Here is a 26528-nt window from a genome sequence, read left to right as displayed (position 1 = left end):
GCGCCCTGCACTCCCGCTGGCGCCTGGCCCGGGGCGCCAGGTGAGCAGCTCGCGAGGCTTCGGTACAAGGCCCGAGAGCTGAGCCCTGACCGCGCGACACCTGGAGCGCTCGGGACCCAGAGGCGGGACACCAGGTGCGGAGGAGATTTCCCAGGCAGGGCAAGGTCCAATCAAACAAACACCCACGCCCAGTATCCGGGCTGGGCGCGCCGGAAGGGACCGAGCGCCGACCCAGGAGCTGGCGGAAGTGACGCAAGGCCCAGTCGCCGGAGGAGGCGGGGCCGCCGTGGAAGCGCGCCCTATTGGGGCCCGGGAGAGGACGGAGGCGTGGCGTCGGGGACGGCACGGGGGGAGGCGGGCCCGGAGCGTACGGGGCGGGGCCTGGGCGCGCCGGGGGCGGGGCCGGGCCTCCTGGCGGCGGGAGGCGGCCTCTCGCGCCGGGCTGGGGCTGGGGCTGAGGCGAGCGAGGTGCCATGCGGCCGGGCGGCGGGTCTGGAGCCTGCAGCCCCGCGCTACCAACTCGCGCGGCGGCGGCTGAGTGGCCTCTGGAGTAGCCGCTGCCTTTGTTCCGAGCACCGTCGCTCACGCCGCTCGCTGCCGCCGGCCCGCCGGAGGTCCCGGGCCCCCTCGGCTCGTGCGGCGCGGATGCGGCTGCCGGGCCTGGGCCTGGGCCTGGGCCTGGAGCGGGAGGAGGCGGAGCAGCGGCGGCGCCGGGCGGCATGCGATGGGGAACTGCTGCTGGACGCAGTGCTTCGGGCGCCTCCGCAGGGAAGCGGGGCGGCTGCAGCGCGGCGGAGGGTAAGCCCCGGGGGGAGCCGCCGCTGTGCCCGAGGCCCGGCGGCTGGAGGCGGCCTCGCGGCGTCTGGCGGGCGGTGGTCGCGGAGGCCGGCGTCGGGGGGCTTCCAGGGAAACGGCTGGTGGGCGCCGGCGCGAGGACAGCCCCGGGGGCAGGGCCTCCCACGAGTGGGCGACGGAACCGGCTCCACAGCCACCCGGGCACGCCCGCGTGGAGCTTGCGGGTGATGCCAAAGGTGGCAGCTCCCGTTTGATCCTCTTTGGCGCCGACGGAGCAGGTGACAGTCTGGGGGGTTTGCGGTAGAAGTGAGTTCGACGCTGCAGCTCAGCGAGGGTCCAGACGCCGAGTAGCTCTGCTGTGTCCACAGACTCGCCGAATCCGGGTTTGCAGTGGCTCCGGCTTCCTGGTGACAAGAGGCGCGTGTGGAGCCTTTTCCCTTTCCTGACGTTTCGGGAGAAGCCAGACCCCGGTGGTGACCCTCCGCCCTGTTGTTTGGACCTCACTTCTCTTTATTCAAACTGGGATATACGCACCCAGGTTTTTCTGCTCACACGATCCATGGAATAATAGAATGTCACGATCATTGCGTTTGTGTGTGTATTTCATAGGATGTTGAAAAGATTAGAACAAAGTCCTTGGAAATTAGCCTTGTTGTTAAATAAATATCTCCCACTTGAAAATCCGAGCCGAGCCACTTAGTGTAAGAAATGAGACTATTTTGCACTTTCTGGAACAGATTACTAAGTTCTCGGGCTGTGTCCCTTGTAACCAACATTATTAGGTAATAAGGTGTTCAGCGTAAACAAATCGAAGCCAAGTGATTTATAATTTGGGTCTTCCGGTGATGGAGCGCTCATGAAACACGATTCCTTCGTTCGTCAGGCATGTGTCACCTCTAACACAGGGCAGCCAAGGTGGATTGTCTGTGGTACGACATACAAGCGTCACAGTGGACAAAATACCATGAGCAGAGGAGCGCTGTTGAGAGTTTGTGGGCTGTGGACAGTGTCATCTAAAATCGTGTCATGCTGATATTAGTCCTGTTTCTTTCATTCCATAAACATAGGTTTGGACAGTTCCCTTACTTGAATCTTCTGATTAACTTACTGTTTTGCATTATTGTTAATATTATTTCAGGAGCGTCTAGTAAACGTGCAGATAGGTGGATATAGTACATTGTTATTTACAGAATAAGGTTAAACCTTACCTCTCATTTTAGTTGCTTTTTCTTTTTTAACTAATAGTTTTGATTTTCTTTCAGCTCTGGGTCTAGACAGTTAACTAATAGTTCATGTAAGGGCAAAAAAAATTAGGAGTAATCACAAAAACTTGACATGAGTTATGCTTGTCACTATAGTGAGCACAGGTAGAACCCTGGACTTTCTCAGGCAGATTAAAGCTGGATACCACCAAGGCCTGTATGCTCCAGAGTCCGGGGTCATCTAGTCAAAATATCAATGTCAGTGTTGAGGTATGTCGGAAACCTTGCTACTAATACAGCTCATTGGTAACTAAGCAGAGGGAGTTAAATATCTTTAAGTAGTAAAATTTAGACATCTCAGTGAGTCATCCTTCTTCGTTCTCCACGGCGCCACCTGCTGGCCAACCTTCCTGTGAACCTGGGTGGCACTAGACGTGTTTGGATGGACACTTAGCGTGTTCTTGGTCTTCTTTTTCTTTCTCAAACTGAAGACCCAATTATATTTGTTTTATCGTAATTCCCATTTTGATCTTGCCATGTAATTCCACACAGCGATTCCAGTATGTACTGTAGTTTTACATAGAGGTAGGATCGTGTTTTTGCCATGTGGGCTCTAGGAGCAAAGTTGCTTTCAGGAAATAATTTATGAGGATTCGCTGTTTTCTTTCCTAGTAAAAATGATACTAGTGATAGCTACCAACATTCGACTACTTCCCATGTGCTAGGCACTGTTCTAAGTACTCCACCTTACCTCGTTTATTCCTCTCTGCAACCCTGTTAGGAAGCTAAGTACTGTTACATACATTGCAGGTTGAAAACTGAAGCTTGAAAAGTTTAAAAGTTTAACTTGCCCAAGATCGCAGAGCTGGGATTGCCGCCCAGGCCTCTCTGACTTCAGGACCTTTACTGGAACCACTAGTGGCTCCTGGGCCTTATTCTCTAGATACAGATTTGGTTGGTGTTATCTCTCAGTGCATCGTTTTGGACTTTGTCACTGGAACATATGTGCATATATGTCAACAACTTAGCTCTTCAGTCTGTGTGAGAAGCTATTCTTTTCTAATACTGTGCACTTGACCTCTGCAGCATCACTTTTATCTTATTTTCTTTTTCCTGTCCTGGACATTCTTATCCCATCTGCCTATTAAATTAGGAATTTTGCTCTGTCTCTTCTCTTCCTTGTTTAGTTCCCTTCACATGTGTACCTGATCGTGAAGCAATTTCATCCACCACGTGCAGATGTTATGTTGTCCGGGCAGACCTCTTTTCAAAGGTTCAGCGCTGTGTTTTCGGTTGCCTCCTGAAGAGATGCACTTGGGGGTACCAGAGCTCCTCAGTCAGCCTGTCTAACATACCTAACATCTGTGTTCCAATAAATATGTAAATAGCGCCTCTTCTTCTGCCATACTCCCTCGTTCCCTTAATGAGTTCATTCAGTCTCTGACTACTCACTGCAAGGCCCTCCACCTCCCTGACAGCTGCTTAATGTCTCCTTAATACTCACTGGGCCTGTTTCCTTCCTCCCTACCTCTGAGGCCGCACACATTGTCTTTCAAATTGCGGGGCACCTTCTCCACTGCTCTCCCTGCTGGGACTCATACTCCAGTGCATCTCCCTTCCTGTCACTCGAGGTGAGGCTTTCTGACACCCACCCTGGGTCATGCCATCCTCTTGCCAAATGACTGAACGCTCCACTGCCCAGCCTTTTTTCCTTCTGTGACAGCTGATGAGTCGCAGGGTGTTCAGATGTGCAGCGTAATGTCTGTTCATGTAGTCAGGGTGAGGTGCAGTTCTGCATTTGGGTAAACAGTGTAATCTTTGTTCTTTCATTCAGAAAATCATGTCATCATACAAATCAGTGAGAATAACATTACAAGGAAAACATTGAATCTACTCTAATTTCAAAAAACTTAAGTCATTCCTAAACCTTAGTACTTTAACTTTTTTGATAAATGATAACCTTCCAGTTGAGGGTTGTATCCAGTTTAAACTCCTGACAGCGTAATTGTACCTTAATCTATTTTAGCGCTGTGACTCTTTTCCTCAGATTGTATCATTAGAACTGTAGGTTTCACTTGCTGAGCATGAGTTTGGCAGCATAGGGAAGGGGCGGGGGCAGTCAGCGCCACTCTTGCCCTCCGTACCCTCCGTACCAGCTAGACTGGGCTCGGCCCCGTTTCGCCTTTGTGTATGGTGGTTCCCTTCCTGTCTCGGTAAGCTTCTGCGCATCCTTAACTGTTACTTACCTTCCCTCTGAAACACGCTCCAGCCCCCTGAGACAGTGTTACCTCCCCGAGTAAATACTATTTTCTCCAGGTTTCAATCTGCTGTATATCAGGGATTGGTGAACATTCTTTGTACAGGGTTAGATAACACTTTAGGCTTTGCAGGCCTGTAAAGTCTCTGTTGCAGCTACTCAAGGATGCATGTTTTACCACCAAAGCCGCCATCGACACTGTGTACGTGCATGACTGTTCCAGTAGGACTTTACGTACAGAACAGGCATTGGGCCACACTTGGGCCATCGTTTGCTGAGCCCTGCTATAGACCATGGTACCGGCTGAGAGCTCCTGAAGGTCGGGACTGTGTTTTATCTTATCTCGCTCCACTGTCAGCCTCTCATGTTTTTTGGATGCATAGCCAGAGAATATTGTTTATGAACTTGTAAGATCTAAAAAACAGTGTTTTTTTTCTTTTTCTTCTTTTTTCCTTTTGGTCTGAGGATAATTTCCTAACTTTGGCAAAAACACTACTCACTCACACAATTAAACACACATGCTACCAATTTTATGTGGACTTACTTTTTTTCTTTTTTTAAGAGACAGTATAGAAAACCAAAGAAAATTTCAAAAATATTTTACTATAATGTCGATTGCTAAGATACAGTAATCAGCAATGTCATTATTGAGAGATTCAGTTTGGTTTTCTGCATTTTACCAGCTTTGAATAATATACAAATGTAAGATATTTCTCTTGAAATTTTAAAAGACAAACAGCAGTAGTGGACTTAAATGGATGTGGATTTCCTGCACATTCTGTGTTACGCCTTAGAGGCTCCCAGGTCTGTGTTCTGAGCCTCACTCTGTTCTTCAACGTATTTTCCTTCCTTAATGTACTTGCCCTTGGTGATGTCTTGCAAACACATAGCGTTACCTGCTACCTGCAAACTAATAAGCCCCATGATCCCGGCCTGAGCTCAGAAATACCTGCTTACTGAGTATTTCCACTTGGATATCAGACATTACCACAGATTGTAAAACTGAGCTCATCTTTCCTTTCACAGCCCTTTCCTCCTTTTTTCTCTTTTTAAAAGCCCACCATTCCTGCTACTTTGTGCCCTACCTTGTGGGTGGTCAGTTGTCACTGCAGCTGTGAGCCTGGGTATTACACTTGCCTTGCACTGCGCTCCAAATCCAGGTGATGAAGCCCTGCGGCATATACCCTGGGAGTGGCCCCTCCGTCTTTCTAACCTCTACACTCTTGCTGCCTTAATGCAGAACCGTCAGTCCTCTCCACACAGCTGCCCTTTTGAGGTGGAGTGTGTGCCTCTCTAGCCTGAAAACCAAACAGAACACAACACCTTACTTAGGCTCCCGCGTCTCCAGCTAGCTATTACCCTGCCTTCTGTCTTTTCCCTTTTAAAACTTAAAGAATTGTCTGGTCTTTATCTTCTTTCCTTTCCTTCTCACTCAGTCCTCAAGGCAATCTAACATTTACTCTTACTGCTCCCCCTCTTACTCATACAGTGATAATATCAAAACAGCCATCAAATTGCAGTGGGTGTTGCTAATCCTTCCTGTACTTGCCCTTGTAGCAGCACCGGTTGCTCTTGACTCCTTCCTGTTTCCTGTGATTTCACACTCACTCCTATGAGTGTTCATTTTCTTCACCCTGATCATTCCGTGTTGGAGTCACACATGTCTCCTGTTATATGCTCCTTAAAAAGACTGGCAAACATATAGCCACTAGCCTAGGAGCATTTGACACTACTCCCTATCATCCTGCTTTTCTAGTCCAGCCCATCAAACCAGATTTTTTTGTACCTCCTAAATAGATTTTCAGCCTCCCCAGTTCTCTCTACTGCTGCCTTAGTCCAGGCTGCCGTCATTTCTTGCCTCAGTTCTCAGTTCCCTGTATTAGGATAGCACTCTTTCTCATCATTCTGTGACTCCACTTTCCTTCATAGCACTTGCTGCTCCACCACTTTGTAGACCGTTTGTTCATTTGCCTGTTGTCTGTTCCCTCCTTAATAGAGTATGGATTCCATAAGGTCGGGGACTTGGATTTGGTTATTCCTATATATCCAGTGCCCCAACAGTGAACTTGCCACACAGCAGGCACTCAATAAATATTTGTTGACTGAGTAGACAGAGTACCAACAACTGGTCTACCCACGTCTGTTCCGGACCTTTTTCAGTTTATCCTGCATTCTGGAGTCAAAGTGATCAAATGCAGGTCTATGATACAGACACAGTGTAAATTCAGTAGTGCTTTACAATAATAGAGACGACTTAAATCTTTAATGTAGTTTTCAAAGCCTTGCATTACCTATTCCTTGCCTACCTTTTAAATCCTCATCCGTGTAATGCTCTTCCCTGAATCCATTTCTCCCCTTTTCACTTAGATGACTCCTACTTACTCATCGTTAGATGCCAGCTCCAGGGTTATTTTCTATAGAAGTCTTCCCGAATGGTCTCCTGTAGGAGATAAGTCCCCCACCATCCTGGAACCTTCTTCCTGTCTTCTGAGCACTTCCTGAGGTTTAATTACAAGTTCTGACGATTAAGTTCACAAACTTGTAGCAATGATGTTGCCAGCCTTTTTTGATATCAGAGAGATTATTGATTATGAATTTGTGGCAACTGAACAAACAGTTAACCATGTTTACTATCTGGAAGTGCTGAAAAGGCTGCGTGAAAAAGTTAGACGACTTGAACTTTTTGCCAGCAATTCATGGCTCTTGCATCACGACAATGCACCAGCTCACACGGCACTGTCTGTGAGGCAGTTTTTACCAGTAAACAAATAACTGTATTGGAACACCCTCCCTACTCACCTGATCTGGCCCCCAGTGACTTCTTTCTTTGCACAAAGTTAAAGGAAATGTAGAAAGGAAGATATTTGGATGACATTCAGGACATCAAGGGTAATATGATGACAGCTCTGATGGCCATTCCAGAAAAAGAATCCCAAAATTGCTAGGTGGACTAGGTGCAGGTGTCGGTGCACAGCTTCCCAAGTGGGGTACTTTGAAGGTGACCACAGTGATATTCAGCAATGAGGTATGGAGCACTTTTTCTAGGATGAGTTCGCGAACTTAATTGTCAGGCCTCGTACACCAGGCCCTGCGATTATTTGGTCCATGCCTGTCTCCTATGCTCAGTGTAAAGAAAGGAAGGGGTCCATGCCTGTTTTGCTTTCTGTGGAACACCCAGCTCGTACATAGAAGGTGATCAGTAAATACTTATTGACAGAATGAGTGAGTATGGCTTCTTCAAAAATTTTCATCTTTTTCCTTTCCCTTGCCTTGGTACCTGCTGTTCCTTGAAACATTCCTTTTTACTACTTGCGGAGCCGGCTAATTCCTCCTCCTCAGGCTGATTTTTGGTGCCCCTCGTTTGAACACATCCTTCTCAGACCGTGGTACTTGTTAATTCTCCTGTGTGTGTACCCTGTTAGAATGTGAGCCTCTTGGGTACATGGGTCAATTTTTATTCACTTTTGTACTTTAAATACATAGCTGTGTCTTGCATTCAGTAACCCAGGCAAGTAGGAATTAGAAGGCTCAGTGTCATAAACATGTAAGTGACAGCAGTTTCTAAAAGAACAGGGTGGCCCACAGTATCAGATGCCCTTCGAGTTATTATTTTCCTCTAAATCAGGCTTCTCTTAAAGGGCAGTGACTTTTGTTGAAGCCATGTTTTCTGTCTTCATGTTTAGCAGGAAGATTGGTCTCTACTCTCTCCAAGACATGAAATAAATTTCTGAACACCCATTCTTTCTAAATTTGCCTTCACTAGGGAGGGGCTTATTAATCAGTAAATATTATTACGTTATTGTTCAGACCTATGTCGGTGCTACCTGTATATGGAAAATCTGTTGATGGGTCATCCCTTGCGCTTGGAATGGTTAAACCTCCTTTGAAGTATTTGATAATAATTGAAAAATGATGTGTTCATCATCTTGATTGTAATACTTTTTGCCAGGAATCTGATTTGTAACCTAATGTTCAGAAAGAAAGAGTCTTGGGACGCTTTTAATTTTTAATACTTTGGAACAGTTTACTATGGTTCTTCATCATTTATTTACAATGTCAAACAGAAGATAAAGGGAACGATTTTACTACTTTAGTAGATACTACGTAGAATATGAAGAAAAGGAACAATACCAATGTCAGATTTGTGAGAACTTATCAGTTATTTTTACTTGTCACTTTGGTGTAAGAGTTTTTACCTGCTACGCAAAAGAACGTGTAGAAGCGTGAAAACCTGCCTTTTCAGCCTGTTCCCGATGAGACTGAGACTGCCCTTAATAAAAGGTTGTCCTGATATCTGCCTTGATAAATAAATAAATATTCAAGATCTCCACTTTTATACCACGTTACTTTCAAACTCTTCCAAATTCCTTGACATGCCACCATCATTCAAAGTGTGTGGCCTGCCTTTCCTACCTCGCGAGTGTCCGTTGCATGTTTGAGTCCACTTCTTCAGAAGCAGAACAGGGCACAGAGACTCACTCTACTTCATTTACAGCAGCTCTCAGGGACATAAGGCATGTTTATATAAGGAGTGTCCATGGATGACTTTGGGGGAACTCTAGACTCTTAAGAAACAGGGAAGGTAGACTTCTGTTTTCTTTGACTCTTTGTTCTTGAAGCCTCTTTGTTTCAGCAGCTCAGTTTTCATTATAATACACCTGCATATACTGTGTGCATGCCCTTGAATAGATGGGTGGGTTGTTGACCAAATCATTTCTCACCTCCCCCTTCCCTCCAAGGAGTGTACATATTCATGAGAGTGTTGTACAGATCATGTGACTTGAGCGATTTTTGTCACAGCTCAGCTCTATTTGATGTGATACTGGCATGTTCTTAGGGGACTCTTCCAGTGTCTCCCATCACTTTGCCCCTTATTCTTCTCACCCCTGGCGTGTGTTATGTGTCGCATTTGCTGCATTTACTTTTGTCTTGCACCTGCATTCTTGACTCCTGCTGCTCTCCTAGCCCGTCCTCCTTGGGGTTCGGAGGCACCTCCCCACCATCTCACTTTCCAGTCCATCCCCACACCAGATGACTTTTGTCTTCTAAATGTTCTCTAATGTGTTTCTCTCTCTGACACCACTGATCCAGGCTCCCATCATTTCTTGCCTTGACGCCAATTTAATTGTACACGTTCCTCCTGCATTCACTCCTCTGTATGCATTTATCCCCATCCACTCCTCTCAGATTCACTGGCTCCTGGCACTGGCAGGCTCAGCTTCTTATGCCAACCCAAGTTTACTCCTCCAAGTGAAGGAAAGAGTGGTGTTCTTACTCCCCTATCGTCACTCTAACTATAGTAAGCACTGATTAATTAAGTCTTTGGTTTAGGGCAGTGATTCTCAACTGAAGGATTCATTCAGAATTCCCCTTTCATACATGTGGCTATGGCTCATTCTTTTTTCCTGCTGGGTAGGGTTTCACTGTGTGACTGGGCCATAATTATCCCTCCTCCTGTTGATGAGCATTTAGATTAGTTTGGACTTCAGTTAACATTCTTATAGATGTCTCTTTGTCCCAGTGTGCAAGAGATTCTTCAGGGACATATGCCCAGGAGCAGAATTGCTGGGTCATAGCTCATGCACTGCTTCAACTTTATTAGATGTCACACTGTTCAAAATAATTACACCAGTTTGTACTTTCACAAACAGTAGGTTTTCATTGTTCCACTTCCTAACACTTGGTATTGTCAGATATTTTCCACATTCTGTTAATCTGAAATGCTGTCTAATATTTGTATCAAAACTTAACTGGGTTAAATATTAAAATTTGTGTAAAATATACCAGCAACAAACAGATAATGCATATTTTATAAATTACCTTCTATGTTACCAATGAAAAATATAAGAAACTAGGAATAAATCAGTAATACATATATAAGACCAAAACAATATTTAAAAACAAAAATAACTAAATAAATGGAGGCTAATACCATGTTCAAGGATAGAACGTTCTGAACTCAGTGCGATTCCAATTAAAATACTAGTGGGATTTTCCTGGAACTTGACCAGCTGATTCTAGCAGTTTGTATGGAAAGGACCAAAAATGGCCAACGGATGGTGAAGAAGGGGCCTTGCACTAGCAGGTAACAAGCTCTAGGGCTGAACGAAGTAGAGAACAGAAGTTACAATCCCACCTGCGGGGGGGCGGGGGGGGGGGCTGGGGCACCTTCGTTTTTAACCAGGTGATTGTTACATGCGAGAGGACTGCTTTACTAGGAGGAGCTGTTAGGGCTAAATCTGTATTGTTGGGGGTATTTTTATGTATTGTGTTTAATTCCCAGACTCACCCTCTTTTCTTGTAACGGTCAGAGGGGCACTGCAGTCTCCTGTCAGTAATAATAGCTTCCTAATTAATTATATTGATTTTTTCCCCCAGAGGTGGGAGATGGATGTATTTTTTAACTTATTTGTATTCTGTGTAGTAAATATAGGACAATGCACTTATTATTATAGGTTTAGTAAATATTAGTACCAGTAGAGAAATATTGGTTGTCTAAACACTCCTGAGTTTAAAAATCTGGACTGTTTCTATTCTTAGACCAATTTGGTGGGTCCTCTTTATAAATATGAGGTGCTATCTGTTAAGGAATTTAAAGTTTCTCTTGAGGAAACGTTTTTATCCCAGTATGTTAATTCAGTTTTAGCATGAAATGTGATTTTAAAGTTGTTTTTCTGGTTTTCTTCCAAGATCCAAGTACTTCAGGACGTGCTCCGGAGGTGAACATTTAACTATAGAGGTGAGTACAGGCATCGGTCTGATTGGATGACAGTACCTTAGGGGCACTTTTTTTTGTTAAGGGAGAAGGGTCTGGGCCCAGATTTAGGAAGGACTGTTCACATGGCCGTGGCATTGACGCCGTGGAGAGGGGCCGATTTGCGGTGTGGGAGGGGGCGTGGGGAGAAGTTTGCAGAAGCGTACCATCTGTTCAAATAGAATTGCTATTTCTACTTAAGAAGTGGCTGTTGCACTTTCTCCTCACGCTGCACAACTCAGGGACAAGGTGCGCTCCTGTCAGGGGTCATGCCTCAGTAAGGCAGCGATTCTCCAGGCACATGGTTGCCTGCCCCCAAAGAGGCTGACCCGAAGCCGAATCGCAGCCCCCAGTTGATTTGAAGCAACTCCCAGTAGAATCGCCTGAGTCACTTTTTCGTTGTAAGTAAAACACAAGAACAGAATCTGCTGTTGTCTCAGTCCCTCCTGGGGACCAGCCCTGCACCATGTGCGTTATGATGTCGTCGCACAGAATTCTTGCCACAATCCTAGTGAATGGTGGCCGTCTTCCTCTTTCATGGATGAGTGGCGGAGGCCTAGACACGGGAAGAAGCTGGGCTGGATCACACAGCCTGGAAGTGGCAGAACTTAAATTCCAGCCCCAAACTGCCAAAGCCTGAACACTGTACTTTCCTGCCTTCTTTATTTTTTTTTATTTTTTATGTTTTTATATTTATTTTTTTACTGGGGAAGGGGAACAGGACGTTATTGGGGAACAGTGTGTACTTTGGGGACTTCTCCAAGTCAAGGTGTTGTCCTTTCAATCTCAGTTGTGGAGGGCGCAGCTCAGCTCCAGGTCCAGTTGCCCTTGTTAGTTACAGGGGGTGCAGCCCACCATCCTTTCCAGGAGTGGAGGAGTCTATCTGGCAACCTTGTGGTTGAGAGCCAGCGCTCCAACCAACTGAGCCATCTGGCCACCCGGGAGAGCGGCAGCTCATTGACTTTATTCTAGTTGCGGAGGGCGCAGCTCGCTGGCCCATGTGGGAATCAAACCTGCAGCCTCGTTGCCCAGAGCTTGTGTTCTAACCAACTGAGCCACCTGTCCGCACCTTTCCTGCCTTCTTTATTAAATAAGGAAGCAAATAAACCACAAATTATTTTTTTTAAATCACAAGCCAATACAAAAGAGTAAGTTCAAGATAATAGTTTTAAGGTTTTAAGTGATCCCTTAAGATTCCTGTGTTTTCTAAACCTTTTGAATTCATTGTTTTCTGAAACTTTAGATACAAATATATATTAACAATAAAACATTTTTTTAATTTCTTTCAAGTGGTTATTTAAAATACAACTATTTTAACAGTATAATACTAGTAATCACTTTTATTAGATGACATGGCATTCATCTCATTATGATCAAATTATTTACATTCCTATGTCAAGAAAGGCATTATACTGAGAGTAATGACCACGACCTAGTAGATTTTTCAGTAAATAGTTGCGTGAATGAATAGATAAATAAATATAAACATTATAAGGTAAATTCTTGTTTGGGTGTATTTTCAGTCCCTATTTTTGGTGTAATTTTCCTTTTTATGACATTAAATTATTCTGAACTCACGTGGAAAATTCTGGCAATAAGGGTTTAAAACATCTTCATGAATTTTGGAAGTTCAGGTGAAAGTTTTGTTTATAAGTTTCTGCTTTAAGTGGAAAAGTGCTGTAATTCTTTTTATTTTATGTAAAGTCATAAAAAGATGTCTTCGCTGTCTTGGGATTGTTGAATGTATCAAATGAACTGATGTATACAAAGGCTCTTGATCTAAGTATCTTACAAATAATAAAGGTGCGTTGTTTTTGAGGTGAAAAAGTGACAATTTTTTGTGGGATATGTACCTTAGACAGATATCTCTTCTAACACTTACTTTCTTGTTCTTTCAGTTTGAGAATCTAGTAGAAAGTGATGAAGTAAGTATTTCCATAGAAGTGCAAAATTCATATGGTTCTCATTTCTCATCTAATTAGTTCAACAATTAATTATTTTTTAAGTAGCATTTACTTCATTTTATACTGGACTTTTTATTTTTTGGTTTTTATTTTTACTTTTTATTTTTTAGCTCCTTATTTCCTCCTGTTGTTAATTGTTATCAGCAAGTAATTCATAATGTACTACTATAAAACATATAACATTATATATGTAGTTTAATTTGTATCAGTTATGTATATTATATATATCAGGCACACAAAACAGGTTTTTAAAGCATTATTTGGAACTCAAGGAGCTTTAAAAAGGGATATTTCTAAGTTCTTGCCATAGGTAGGTAAAATCCCTCAGCAATCCAGAGCCCACCCATTCTGTAACCATAATTTCTGTGGGTGGAATTTACACGTGTGCATTCTACAGTGAGTTTCTCACTTTAGCTATTTTTTATCAGTTATTTTTGGTTGAATTTTTGCATTTCCTGTCATTTACAACTCAATCAATTTTAAGATGCATCTTAAATACAAAAATACTAAAATGTTTTTTAGAAAGTACCTTTTAGGATTAGTGAAATATGGTGTCTATTTCTTATGTACTGGTATAGTTAGAAGGGTTTCAGTTTGTGGTATTTTCAACTTCACTAAAATAATTTGAGTTTGTGCAAATTACTTTACCTCCTTAGGCCTACGTTCCACATCTCTGAAAATGAGTTAGACTGGAAGAACACTGTAAGCTCTAACCCTTTGTAACTTTTGTTTTCTAAGAAAAGAGTGAAATATACCAAGTTTAAATTCTTCCTTAGCCCAATACTTCCCCGTGGGTGCAGAATACTAATTAGTCTCAGAACGTAGGTTGGTGCTGAGAAGAATATTACTTAAACTTGTTCAACTCAGCATTTCCCAATTCAGTTTGGGTCTAAATCCTTTTTCTAAATAGTGATACATATTATTACCATCTGATAGAACATATTTGGGAAACTACCTTAGCCTTTGTTTTCCCAGTAAAATGTCTTCCAAATACTTTAATGGTTCAGACAGCCTAGCTTCTTTCCCTTTTCAAGGGTTACTTTAACCTCCATGTATTTTTTTTACACAATGTAAGCCAAGACTTCACATAATATTTTTAAAGTTTCTGACAAATGATAAATAAATGTAAGAGGTCTTGCAACTTTCACTGTAGTTCATCCCAAGACCCTACTGCTTGTGAAAAGGGTCTGTGGTTCTGTATGTTTTCCTAAGGTGCTTTCTGTTCGGGTGTTTTTGTTTTTGCTAACCAGCCTTTTTCTCTCTCATGTCCTATTTTGTGGTTGGTTTGGTTGAACTGTTTGTAGTGCTATTTCCTAAATTCATTTGGAATTTTATTTGCTGTCACTTAGGCATGTGTTTTGACTGTCAGATGTGAATAGCCTAATTATATAAGAGAGATGCATAAACACAAGCCAGTCTTGAAATTATTTCTGGTTTGCTTTGGAGGAACAAACTAGAGGTAGTTTCATGTCCTGTGAAAGGAAGCAAAGGCATTGATTCTCATTATTCCCAGAAGTTGCATTCTGAGTTGCTGATGCTTATTCAGTGCTGGAACATTCCCCAGGGAGATAAGAGTTAGGTTCCTGCACGCTTCTGGTCATCCGTTGACCAGCACATAACCTTGCCTTATGTTTCTGTTTGACACCTTATTGTAATATGTATTATTGACTCATTCACCTTGAACCGGCCAGAACTCCTGCCGGAATGAAATGTGTCTGACCCATGGCCTTCTCTCCATGAGGCCCGTCACACTACACAGCACTTCACACTCTGCGTGGGGGTCATTTTAAACTGTGAAAGCACCAGTAAAAACACAAAAATGCAAAAGTGGCATGAAATAGACTGGGAAGAGGACACAGTCTGAGAGCTGAACAGGAAGCAACAGCATCGCAGTCTGCTCAGCAGGGAGTGAATGCACCGGCACGACAGGGTTTTGGCCGCTCTGTGCAAGTCTGAGTGAGCGCAGAGCTGCAGGGAGCTTTGCTTCTGAACTTACAAACACCTTTTAGCTCGCGGGGAATGTGCAGAGACAGAATCCGTGATGGTGAGGACCAGCTGTGAGCCGTGAGGGCACAGGAGCTGTGTTGTCAGCTACCGTCCTGACCCCAGAGTTCCATTGGTGTAGAAGAAACGCTTGTTAGAAGAAGCATGTCCAGCAATTGGTTGTTATATAATTAAGTAGATGCTAAACTAAATTTTGTCTTTGCAAAATAGTAAAATTTTAAAGCTTTTAGTTTAAACACTTCTAATAATGAAACTTGTTTACTATGATAAAAATAAATGGAAAATATTTTTGATTAGATACAATTTTGATTGGCTTGACTGAAATAATATTCAGCTAATGAAAATTTTTAATTGTTTAATTAATTTTTGTGCAGGGGGAAAGCCCAGGAAGCAGTCATAGGTAAGATCTTGTTTTGTTCTGTTTTGTCTTTTGAGTAACTTCTGTTTGAACTGCAGAAGCTCTCCGAGAATCCAGGCTCTGTCGTTACCTTTCCATAATAACTAGAACTTTGATGCTCTAATCTATTTAAGCAACCTCTTTATGTTCTTTTAAAATTACATGAGCTGTCTGCTTGAAAAAGGACCATCTATCTTTAACTCAAAAAAGAGTTCTTGACTCTCTTTTTAAGTGAATACTTAACATATATTGTTTCACATTTTCAATGTGTATTTCATTACCTTTTTAGTTTAGCAAACATTTGTGAAGCAACTAGCATGGGGCCAGGCACTGCTGGGCATGATTAAAAAATCTGACGTGTTCTCTACATCAGAAGAAAGACTACACTGGTCTGGGAGGTAGTTCCTAGAGGTGACTAATTTCAACAGGAGGCAGGAAAAGTGATTAAACACCAGATATAAAACATGCTGGGAAAACCCAGAGGATACCCTTTTGCCCACAATGTAAGGGAGGTATGTCCACGTAGGCTTCTTTAAGGAGATGGCACCTGGGCCAGCCCTTGAATGGTTGGTTAGTGGTAGCTGTCCAGACAGGGAGAGCTTTCTGCACAGAAGAAATGGAATGGATACAGTGGGGGACTTGTCTGGAAAGAGGCACAGAGGAACCTTGTGAAGGGTACACAGTTGTCAAAACTTAATGAACTGCACACTTAAAATTTGTATTTTATTTTATATAAGTTATACCTCAGAAAAACGCACAAAAGTCCTAGGTGGATGTCAGGGCTGGAGGAACAGCAGTGAGAGACATTACCTTCTACATTACCTTATGGTAGTTATCAACCTCTGCCAGAGGCCTGGGGACAGGAGGAGGGGCTGGCTGGCTGGGGCACCGAGCGCGCAGTGGTCTGAGCGCTGACTAGGCAGACATGGGAAGAGGAGTCTGAAGACAGCAAGACGGAGTGGGTGAAAAGACCCAGGAGAGCGTGGAAAGCCCAGGGAGGAGGTGGAGACAGATGCGCCGACCGGTGGGATGCGGGAAGGTCAACACTGTCGCATGGACCGAAGGGTAGGACTTTAAAATGCCGTTTTGTACTCGGCACCATAGAAGCCATGGATGCCCTTTGCTAGAATTATTAGATGCTCTGAGTTGAACGTGGAAGGTAAGGGCAGAGAAGGTAAGAGAAGCACAGTAGTTACGAGTTAGGGGCTAGACAACTAGGGTTCAAATTGTAGCTCTGCCGCAGACCATGTGACTTCATCTGTCTTTGCCTCGTTTCCCTCCTATGTACAATCTCTGTAGCTACTTTCTAAGGCCATTGTATTAAAATTAGTTAATAGGTGTGAAGCACAAAGGAGAGAGCCTGACGCTAGTAAGTGCTAGATGTGCTGTAGTACATTTAATTTCTGGAATTTTGGCTGAAATGAAAATGAGAAAGGAGCAGTACCTAGAGATAGATAGAAAGAAGGGCTTTCCTTCTTCCTTCCTTCTTTCCTGTCTTCCCTCCTTCCTTCACATGGAAACGAGGGAATCCAGACAAAAAGTGTGGGCTGAAGATGAAGTGCAGTACTGATTGGCGGAGCAGCGCCACAGAGGACTCTGGGGTGGGGTGGATGGCGCCAGTGCTGGTGAATGAGGGGTATCTGGAGCCGGTGAAGGAATGCCATCTCTTTAGAGGGTGGACTTAGGTGAGAGGAGGAGTGGCAGGAATTTGAAGGAATTGGTGGTTGGTACTCCCTGTTTCTCAAAGGGGAAGGAAATTGCCTTATAGGAGAAGAGTTTGTATAAGGAGCTTAGGATTGTGTGAAGATGCTGAAGGTTGGGGTAGGGTGTGAGAGGCAGTTCCGCATGTGAACGGAAAGGGTCACTGCTGGGAGCTGAGGGCCACATCCATGGCGGATTTTCTCTAGCAGCCCTCGGCATGGGCCATGGTCAGAGTGAGGAAACTGGGTGACTGAGGCACAAAGATGGGCGTGCGAGAAGGTGAGCCTGTTGGTGGGAAAATAGCTCGGGCCTGCATGGTGTCACGCTGTGGGGGTGGCTCCTGGTGTGTGTTAGGGTGCACATCTTGGGAGGGGTCAGGGGCCAAGGCAGAGCCACCGCGAAGGTAAACGGAGTCACATTTCCTCAAGGGGGCGCAGTGCAGCAGAATGCCTGGATAGCGTCCCATCTTCCCCAGCTCTCTGCTGCGACACGTGTTCGAATGCATGCCCTTTCCTCTAATGCAGTGATAGCATCACATTGCTTTAATACATCTTTTATAGTAAAAATTCAGAATTTCACTGGTTTTATTGGGACTCAGGCTCATCAGAAGTTTTTTTTGTTTTGTTTTTTTCTTTTTCTCCCTCATTTTTCTCTGTAGGCCTCTTACTGAGGAAGAAATTGTTGACCTAAGAGAGAGGCATTATGATTCTATTGCTGAAAAGCAGAAGGATCTTGATATGAAAATTCAAAGAGAGGTAAATAGTCTTTTCTGTCACTTACATGTATATTATAAAGCATCTGTTTATAGGGGAAAGTCATCATTAAGTAATATATTGCCATCGAAGCCATTGGACCTATAGATATATACAAATGAAAGGTATTTAAAAGTTAGAACAAAAATTTCAGTCTACTATAGTTTGTTTTAGTTTGGTTTAATTTATCAGAAAGCATACTGCCAAAAATAAATATAATACATTATCCTAAAAATCTTGTCTTAATTCACAAGTAGGGCTCTGGCGGGATACATGCACCTTTGTGTTTAAAACCAACTTTGAAAAATTACTGTTTCACAATTAATGGGTTTTTTAAAGTCCTTTTGTTTGTCTCGATTTATTTGTTTTTAGTGAGCCAAGTACTTCTAACAGTCATAAATGTTGTATTTATTTTAATGTGTTCACGGCTAGACTGTAATTACAATAGGTAATCTATAATAGGTAATAATATTAGGCTAAAGAAAAAAAATTGTGTGAAATTTGATGCTTAAGTTTTACTTGAAATGCACTAGGATATCACTAAAGCAGTTTGTGTGCTCTTATGAATTGTAAGAACTTCAATTTGAAAGTGATTTTTGAACAACATGATAGTAATACAATTCAGGAGACGGGGAACTTTGTGAAAACGTACTTCACTTTGGTGGGTGGGCATTTGATCATCCTTAGTTTTACAGACCTTGGACTTGGGAGGGTCAGAGCCATGACACTCGTCTGGTGGCAGGTTTGGAACAATGGTGGAGACTTGAGATCACTGCATAATCTAAGAAAGAAACAGTTTTGTGTTTATGCGAATTACATGCTACTACCTCACAATTTCAGCTTCTGGAGAATTCTGTGATATGTTTGATACCATTTGAGTTATTTTGAAAAGGAGCAATTGAAAGGAGAACTCACAAAAATTTAATTCTATTTATAGAGCTCAGTTGTTAATAATTTATTTTTTATTTTATAAATAGGAACCTTTTGTTTCAGAGCAGTTAGACAGGTTCTGGTTTTTGTTAACCCTTACTGTTTTGTTCATGTCCAGTTAGCCTTACGAGAAGAGAAGTTAAGACTAGAAGAAGAAGCTTTATACGCTGCCCAGCGTGAAGCAGCCAGGGCTGCAAAGCGCCGAAAGCTCTCAGAGGTGAGGGGAAGAGACCCAGCATGTGTCAGGCTGCCTTTCTTCTGAGTCTCTCTGACAAATCCCAGTTGGGACTTTTCCCCCTCAGTCAGGGCTTCTTGTTCAACCTCAAATGTAGCTATGCCCTTATTTTTAGGGACTTAAAGGCAAGTGGGCTGAACTTTTAACAGCTGGAAATGGCATCAGATTCTATGCTCTGTCGTGAATACTCTTAGCTTTAGTTTTCTAAAATCCTGTATTCTTTTGGAAGAATCAATACACTCTTAGGTGGAAATGGTACCAAACCAGCTTTTTTTACTTTATTTCTGTGAGGCTTTTAAAAAAAACAAGTCCTTGAATTGTTAGACTTTCTCATACTTCCTAGAATTGGGACGCTGCGCAGTTTTGCCCCATAGGAATGTCTGTGTTTCTCACCTTCATTCTTGTGTCTTTGGGTCTTGAGATACCGTTGGCATGTTGTTGGAGAAGGTAACCGATCTAATATCCTGCCACGTGCTGATAATGTCGCAGCCTTACCGGAGAGCCAGGCAGCCCTCAGTAGCAAGCTCTTGTGGAGCCGCGGCTCAGTGTCAGGGACTGTTCCCAGTGGTTTCCATGTTTTACCTGTTTAGTCCTGTCCTAGCAGACAGTAGTGTTTATGGTCCCCGTCTAACAGACAAGGAGACCAGGGACAGAAGTGGGAAGTGCTTGCCGGAGACTGCAGCCAGTAAACGGCAGAGCCAGAACTCAGGCCCAGCGAGTGCCACTGAGCCAGTAGCCTCAGCGTCTTGCTCCACACGTTGCCTGTAGGGGCCGCTGCCATTGCAGGGCGGAGACCCGATCACACGTAATTACTGTGCCTTAGAGAAACCGAGAAATCGTGTCTGTCATACTGCTGTGTGAGTTCTGTGTCTCCTTCTCGGGGATGTGTGTGTGTGCGTGTGTGTGTTTCAGCAGAGTAATTAGGTTACGTGGGCAGTGTTTTGTTTTTTAGTACTAAGTAGTGGGGAAGTTTAAACATTAACTTACCTTCTACTAAGAAGTAAAATAATTTTTCTGGTTTAATTTAGACAACTCTTTTCACCATAATCTATTCTCTACTACTCACCTTTTAAAGACTGAGAGCACTTCATATACAGCATCTGTTTGGGTTGTCTGAGTTTTCCCTGACTAAATATTGATACAACACACAAAAGATATACAGATACATGCAAATTAATTTGATTTTCACAATATCGCTATGAGTATGTAGGGCAGTGTTACAGTCTCTAATTTACAGATGAAGAAACAGAAAGTAAAGGACATGCCAGGGACACACAGCTGATAACTGTCAGAGCCACACGTCTGCCAGGTCTCGAGCTGTGCTGCTCACTTCACCCTGAGCAGACCTTCAGGCACTGTTGTAACTATTCCATTCTTGCTCTCATCCTACGGCTGCTGGGAGTCCTAGGTGCAGTGAGAATGGTGTGTGTGTGTGTATCTGTTTTTAAAGTTATTTTTCAAAACACTGAATATTCTGACCACTTACGGATTCTATAATGATAAACTGAGAGAACTCCTACCCAGGAGTAAGAGAATGCAGAGATGAACAGCGGTGAATTTAAAGAAAAAGACTTTCACAGAGTACCTTCTCATGTTTTCTTTAGAAACTAGAAAGCATGGACAGCTCCAACAAATATAATGTACAGAGTGATTTTGTCTTGCATTTCGTTTTCACAGCTGGAAAGGAAGAGAGCTGTGCAGCAAAGCCATCCCCCCAACGGTGGCGAGTATCAAAGGTAAGTGGCAGACATATGCTCTTTGTGGCTGAACACGTTGTTCCCAGTGCCTTCTGCACGTTCGTATACGTACTCCCTGAGTATGTGTGTTTTGTGCTCCCTGAAAAATTACTGCTTCTCAAAGACACTGCCTTGTGGGGATTCTGAGAACATTAGCTTTCTTTGTGTTGGCAAGTGATCGTCATTTGTTTAAATTGACTTTATTGCATTTTTTGAGAGTGGTCACATCTTCTGTATAGGAAATGATGCAGTAGTACACCGAATGCCTCTGGAGAAATTGTTTCTGTCTCGGTTATTGGTGTTTTCCTTAGCCTCTCTCTTGGCTTACAGCAGAGTTTATGTGTGATTGTTTCTTGGAAGACATATTTTTATGTCTCATTTCCATGATTGTTTCCTACTCACTCAAACAATCTTGTCCATGCTTCATTATTGCAAATTGTACAGTTGGACTTTATGACTTAGCATTGGACATTTGGCATTAGGATTCACCAAAATCTTGCTATTTCCAATTTATTGCCCGCATTAAGAAGATTAAGACCTGTTTTCATTCAGTTATTCTGATTGTACAGTAATTATGAATTTCTGTGAGATAGACCTTCAAGCAAAAATGGATCATTGGCTTAAGTATGCATTATGTTACGTCTGCTGTGGATATTTTTAAAAATTATTTCACTTTTATTCCAGTCCAGGACCAGAAGACGACTTTGAATCTTGTCTGAGGAATATGAAGTCACAGTATGAAGCGTTTCGCAGTAGTAGTAAGTCTAATTGTCCAGTATTGTGTGTGTAGTTGAAGGTGACTCGATGCCACATCGAGCATGACCATTGGAGACCCCAGCTCTGTTCCCACAGCCCTTGCTGAATGTTGTCCCAACAGGCCGGTTCCGGTCCCGTCGTACAATCGCAGCTCTGCTTTTAAAAAGGAGTTGGAGGAAAGAACAGTCTCGGGCTATTTCTATAGGTTCATGTAGGGAGTCACGGACTTTCCCACTTCTGCTCAGACTCCACCTCTCCTCAAAGAAAAAGGGAAGGAGGGAGAAAGTAGTACAAAAGTGCAGTTATTTTCATGATTACAAATTGATTTATAAAGTTAACATGTTTTTCTCCACATTTCAAAAGTCAGAACTCCTATTCCCGGTAATGGAAGCATGGTTGTGGTTCCTTTTGAAGAGATAGACTGCTTTTCATTTTTATCTTTTCATTTGTTTTTTGCCTCCCCTCCTCTTTAATTGACTTAAAAATATTACCTAGAGTTCATCGTATTAGAAAAGTTTATAATTCATTTAAATTTGCATGTTTACTGTGCTGCTGGATGGCAAAAACATAAAAAAGAAAGGGAAAAAAAGCCCTTTATAAAATTCTTAAACTTACCAATGTAATGCTTTCAATCATTGTTTCTTGTGACATTAAAAGGGATAATAGTATTTGAAAAGCAACAATTATTGCAAAACAAATGATTGTGGTGAAGAGTCAGATGACCATATTTAATTATATTTGGTGTATATTCTAGGACTCTCATCAGATGCCACAGTCTTGACACCAAATACAGAAAGCAGTTGTGATTTAATGACCAAAACTAAATCGACCAGTGGGAACGACGACAGCACCTCCTTAGACCTGGAGTGGGAAGATGAAGAAGGTACCTTATGGACACAGTTTTTCCTGAAAAAGTTTAACCTGTGTTGCTGTACAGAAATCAGCTTGGTATTTTACTTTATTTAAGCTGAAATGAATGCAAGGTTTTGAAAAATCAGTATAAAAATTTCTTGAACTTTCATTGTACTAGTGATTATCATTTGTTGATAAATTGTTTAGAAAGTTGCTTAATTGTTAACCTTTCTTAAGACTTAGAAAACAGATGTGTATTTCTCATTTCAAGGGTTTTGTAATCCAGCCCATCGATTCTGAGATTACTTAGTAAGAAGAATTACTAACCCCTTGTGGGCAAGCGAAAGCCAACAGTTAATCACCTCCGTTCGTTGTAAATCAGCAATGTGTTAGTTTCTTTGGTGGTACAAAAGCTGTAGCGCAGGCATGAGTTTGACTTTAGCTGACATGCCTTCCTAGCTGCAGTGCTTTAGGTGGATTTCTTAATCTCTCTGAGCTGGTTCATTGACATAATAAAACTGCTTTGAAGGGTGATTTATTGACTGGTGTGGTCTCAGTGCCTGGCACATAATAGGCGTTCAGTAAGTATTGAAAGACACGAATGCGTAAACGCTGTGAGGGTTAAATAAAATTTACATACCAGGTGTTGCACATAGTCAGTACTCAAAACGATAATTGAAGTGTGGATTTTTTCAAAAAGGCTCTCTTGCTGAATAAGACCCAAGATTTCATTATCATTTTAAGAAATAAATAGTCCAACAAGGAAGAATGGATAGGACTTTAAGAAAAATAATAAGCATTAACATTTTCATAGAATTTTGAGATAGAATGGATCTCAGATATCCCCTGGTCATGCTATTTGTTTTATCAGTAAAGAAACCAATATATGGGGACTTGAATAATTTTACCAAAGATTGGTAAGTCTTCTCAGCTAAACAGTTTCCCCAGTCCTGTGTTTCCATTGTTGCACATTTGGGTTCCAATCAGCAAACTTTAAATTTATTTTTATTTTAGCATCTTGTTCAATTTGATCTAAAGCCTTTCAGACCTTTTAATTCCTGATTATGTCATCAATGCTCTAAGCTAATCAGATTTGTAGGTAACAGGGCTTTCCAGGTCACTGTTCAAGTCAGTAATAGATTGTTAACCAACCAGGTGGAGGACAGCCCGCTAGAAACCTGCTCGTGGGTCGGTGTACAGCCTAGCTTCCTTTAGACATAGTGTTACTTAATCAAATGCAAATCCTCAAAATTGCGTTAGTATCCAACTCATATTTTTATCTTGTCTATCAGAGCAGCCTGCTCTGCTGCGCTTAGTCTCCATGAGTTTTCGGGAGTGACAGACAACCATGATGCAGGCGGAAATATTCTTAACCTCTTTTCTAGTTCTAGATTTTAATTCTATCACCATGTTGATTCTACACTTACAGATTCTGATTTCTGTCCTCCCTTCAGCCAGTAAAATGACATTGCTTTTTTCTTCCAAGATTTTTGGCACATTCACTGTGCCAATTCTTTCTGCTCAGAATGAGACCTGGATAGCTTGTCAGTCCCCTACTTTGCCGTCGTAGAGTCAGAATAGGAGGGGCCTGGGCTTTGCAGCCAGAATGAACGTCCCACACATCCAGAGCCCGTGACCTGCTCCGGTCACTTGCCTCTTTCTGCCCCGATTTCCTGACTGTAGGATGGAGCATAATGAATGCAGTGCACATAACTGCAGAGTTGTTGGGGATTAAATCAGTTAACATCGGTGAGCATTAACTGGAAGCTCCTCAGAGCAGGAACAGTGTATGTTGTAATCATTAGAGTTACTGTCACCTCTGGGAAAGGAAGCTGTCTTCTGAGCTCCGGGGACTTGGCGTGTGAGACTGACAGCAGTTGTGGTTCGCCAACCACTCTTATTTATGGCTCTTCAGAAATTTCATCTTATTAGATGATCAGTGTTGCACTCAAGCTGTCCTTTGTTGACTATTAATGTCTATTTTATCGAAGGCACACTCCAGAGTTAGGCCCCAGCAGTTACCCTCCAAAAGGCCTCCGTAGGACTAAGTTAGTGCACAAATCAAGTCTGATTGCTAAAGAAAAACTATATTGTGAAACTGGGAAGGCTTTTAATACATCCTTTTAATTTTCATGAGGTGTTTCATAACTGCCCAATGACAGGAATGAACCGAATGCTTCCGATGCGAGAGCGCTCGAAAACCGAGGAAGACATTCTCCGGGCCGCGCTCACGTGCGGCGGCGGCCCGAAGCCGGTGAGCAACGCTGCGTCCGCCTCCGACGACTCCAACGGGCTGGAGTGGGAGAACGACTTCGTGAGTGCCGAGGTGGACGGCAACGGCAACTCCGAGTACGCGGGCTTCGTCAATCCTGTGCTGGAGCTGCCTGACTCCGGCCTGAAGCAGCCCCCAGACGCCAGCAGAAGCGGTGCGATTGCCTGAGCTGCCCAGCCGTTGTGACAACGGTCAGAGCCACCTCGAATGTACGGAGTGTCGCGCTGAGCCTTTCTGTAAGAGGCAGGTAGGAACCTGTGTGTAACGTTTAAGCTCGTTAGAAGGGCATCGGGATGATCGGCTGTATCTGACTCGCTTCAGAATTAAGTGCAATTTCATCATCTACCTTCTGTTCTTCAAAAGCAAGTTGATGGTTCTGTCATGTTATCAACTAAATTTATTTTATCTTTTCTCTATAGCATTCCTGTTTACTATTTCTAGATTTTCATTTTTAGCATAGCTTTTTAAATTTTACTTTGTGTGTTTTCGTCAGCTTATTTCCGTAGCTACCTATGAAACCAGGGAGGCGTTTGTGTCAGTGCTCAGCAGATGTGGAGGGCAGCAGGGGCCTGCGCGGGTCAGATTGAGAGCAGCATCCCTTTCCTGATTCCTCTGCTTATGGCAGTGCGATTACCGAACAGGAAGCACAATGAATGTGACTAGAGAAATGCCGAAGCGTCGTTTTCTTCCTATACTTACTGCATATCCTAGTATGATCATGTCGGTTCAGGCTGAAACAGGGTGTCATATGATAAAATGAGCTTTCAGAGTTTGGACCTTAAAGTTGGTCATCAAAACTAATATTGAGGAAAGGAAATATACTTAGGTTTTTCACTTCCTCTTGTATGCCACTATACATGAATATTGGCTTTAAGTTACTTCATATATTAAAATTTCTAGGTGTCATTTGTTTTTAAATTTTGTATTTCCAATGACTGGTCTTAGAAGGATTTCACACAGAACATCTTCTGTGCATGATTTAGTAAGAAAGGAAAACCTAAAAAGGTAATACGGGTATTTCAAAGTAAATAAACTCCTTTCTGGTATGAAAGGTCCGTTGATTTTCTTAAGCTTTCCTTTGCCTTGTAATACAAGGCAGTAATGAGACAGAACTAAGTGTATCAACATATAAAACTACATTTTGTGACGTACAGTGAGCTCTTTTCTCTAAAGTTGACGTATCGATTTAAAAGGCCAAGGATATACGACATTTCCTAACTGCTTGTCTTGATTTTGCTGAGGATTATGATTTTAGTAAGCAAACCCTTGATTTTTCTGTAGTGCTTTTTTCTTTTCTATCTCTTGCAACAATGACAGTGCATGTTCTCAAAAATATAGGAAGGTCCAGCTATAAATAGTAATTTAAAGTTCTTGCCGCTGTACTAGAAAAAACAAAGAATCATGTGGTCCTTTCAATATTTGACCTGCGAGGCCATGACATCTATAGCTTCATCTCTTTTTATCTCATAGAACTAAATCCAACACTTTAAATATGTGAGCATATTAGGTAATGCTGCATTTCCGTCTTTCCGTAATTTAAGTTGTAGCTACGCCATTGGAAACATTGAAAAGGGACCCTATATTCACATTGCCTATGGTATGCTTTTTAAAGTTTGTATACATCGGATGTATAGTTTTGGTTTGGCATAAGCTACTATTATAATTTTTTTTGGAATTTCGTTCAGAGAAATTTTTGAAGGAATGGTAACTTCTCAAGGATTGTGAATAAACACATTTTTACAATTAAAAACTAAATTGTTTGATTATTACTTGTACTCCGTAAAAATTCTGACTCCTGATGTAATTATTTTATTGCATCTGCTATGAAGAGAAAAAGGAGTGAATTAGGAAAGCAGTCTGGAACTAAACTTGTAATTGTTTGTGTTTTAACTGCTAAGAAAAGGACATTAATTTTCTTTGT

At 42.6% G+C, this 26528-nt stretch overlaps 1 protein-coding gene across 2 annotated transcripts; it reads left to right on the top strand.

Annotated features, from left to right (window-relative positions):
• Positions 1-396: 396 nt before the first annotated feature.
• On the top strand, positions 397-26362 carry AP1AR (adaptor related protein complex 1 associated regulatory protein). 2 transcript variants are annotated; one of them, XM_019717182.3, is made up of 10 exons: positions 398-798; positions 10945-10993; positions 12907-12933; positions 15351-15376; positions 17733-17829; positions 18875-18973; positions 20669-20727; positions 21412-21485; positions 22238-22366; positions 24498-26362. In XM_019717182.3, exons 1-10 carry the CDS (start codon positions 725-727, stop codon positions 24773-24775), a joined length of 912 nt encoding a protein of 303 aa, XP_019572741.3. In that variant the 5' UTR covers positions 398-724; the 3' UTR covers positions 24776-26362. The 2 variants fall into 2 exon arrangements, with proteins under 2 accessions (XP_019572742.3, XP_019572741.3); XM_019717183.3 differs by lacking the exon at positions 18875-18973 and having other exon boundaries at positions 397-798.
• The last annotated feature ends 166 nt before the right edge of the window (positions 26363-26528 follow it).

The sequence above is a fragment of the Rhinolophus sinicus genome, chromosome 15, assembly GCF_057876585.1.
Source record: "Rhinolophus sinicus isolate RSI-liver-muscle chromosome 15, RSI-T2T, whole genome shotgun sequence".
NCBI lineage: Eukaryota > Metazoa > Chordata > Mammalia > Chiroptera > Rhinolophidae > Rhinolophus > Rhinolophus sinicus.
This window is presented reverse-complemented; position numbering and strand designations above follow the sequence as displayed.

Excerpts from the sequence above, each read along its gene's own strand:
- AP1AR (XM_019717182.3), top strand. The coding sequence starts at position 725 with ATGGGGAACTGCTGCTGGACGCAGTGCTTCGGGCGCCTCCGCAGGGAA. Across the intron at positions 17,830-18,874 it reads ATATGAAAATTCAAAGAGAG|TTAGCCTTACGAGAAGAGAA; the intron begins GTAAATAGTCTT and ends GTTCATGTCCAG. Across the intron at positions 18,974-20,668 it reads AGCGCCGAAAGCTCTCAGAG|CTGGAAAGGAAGAGAGCTGT; the intron begins GTGAGGGGAAGA and ends TCGTTTTCACAG.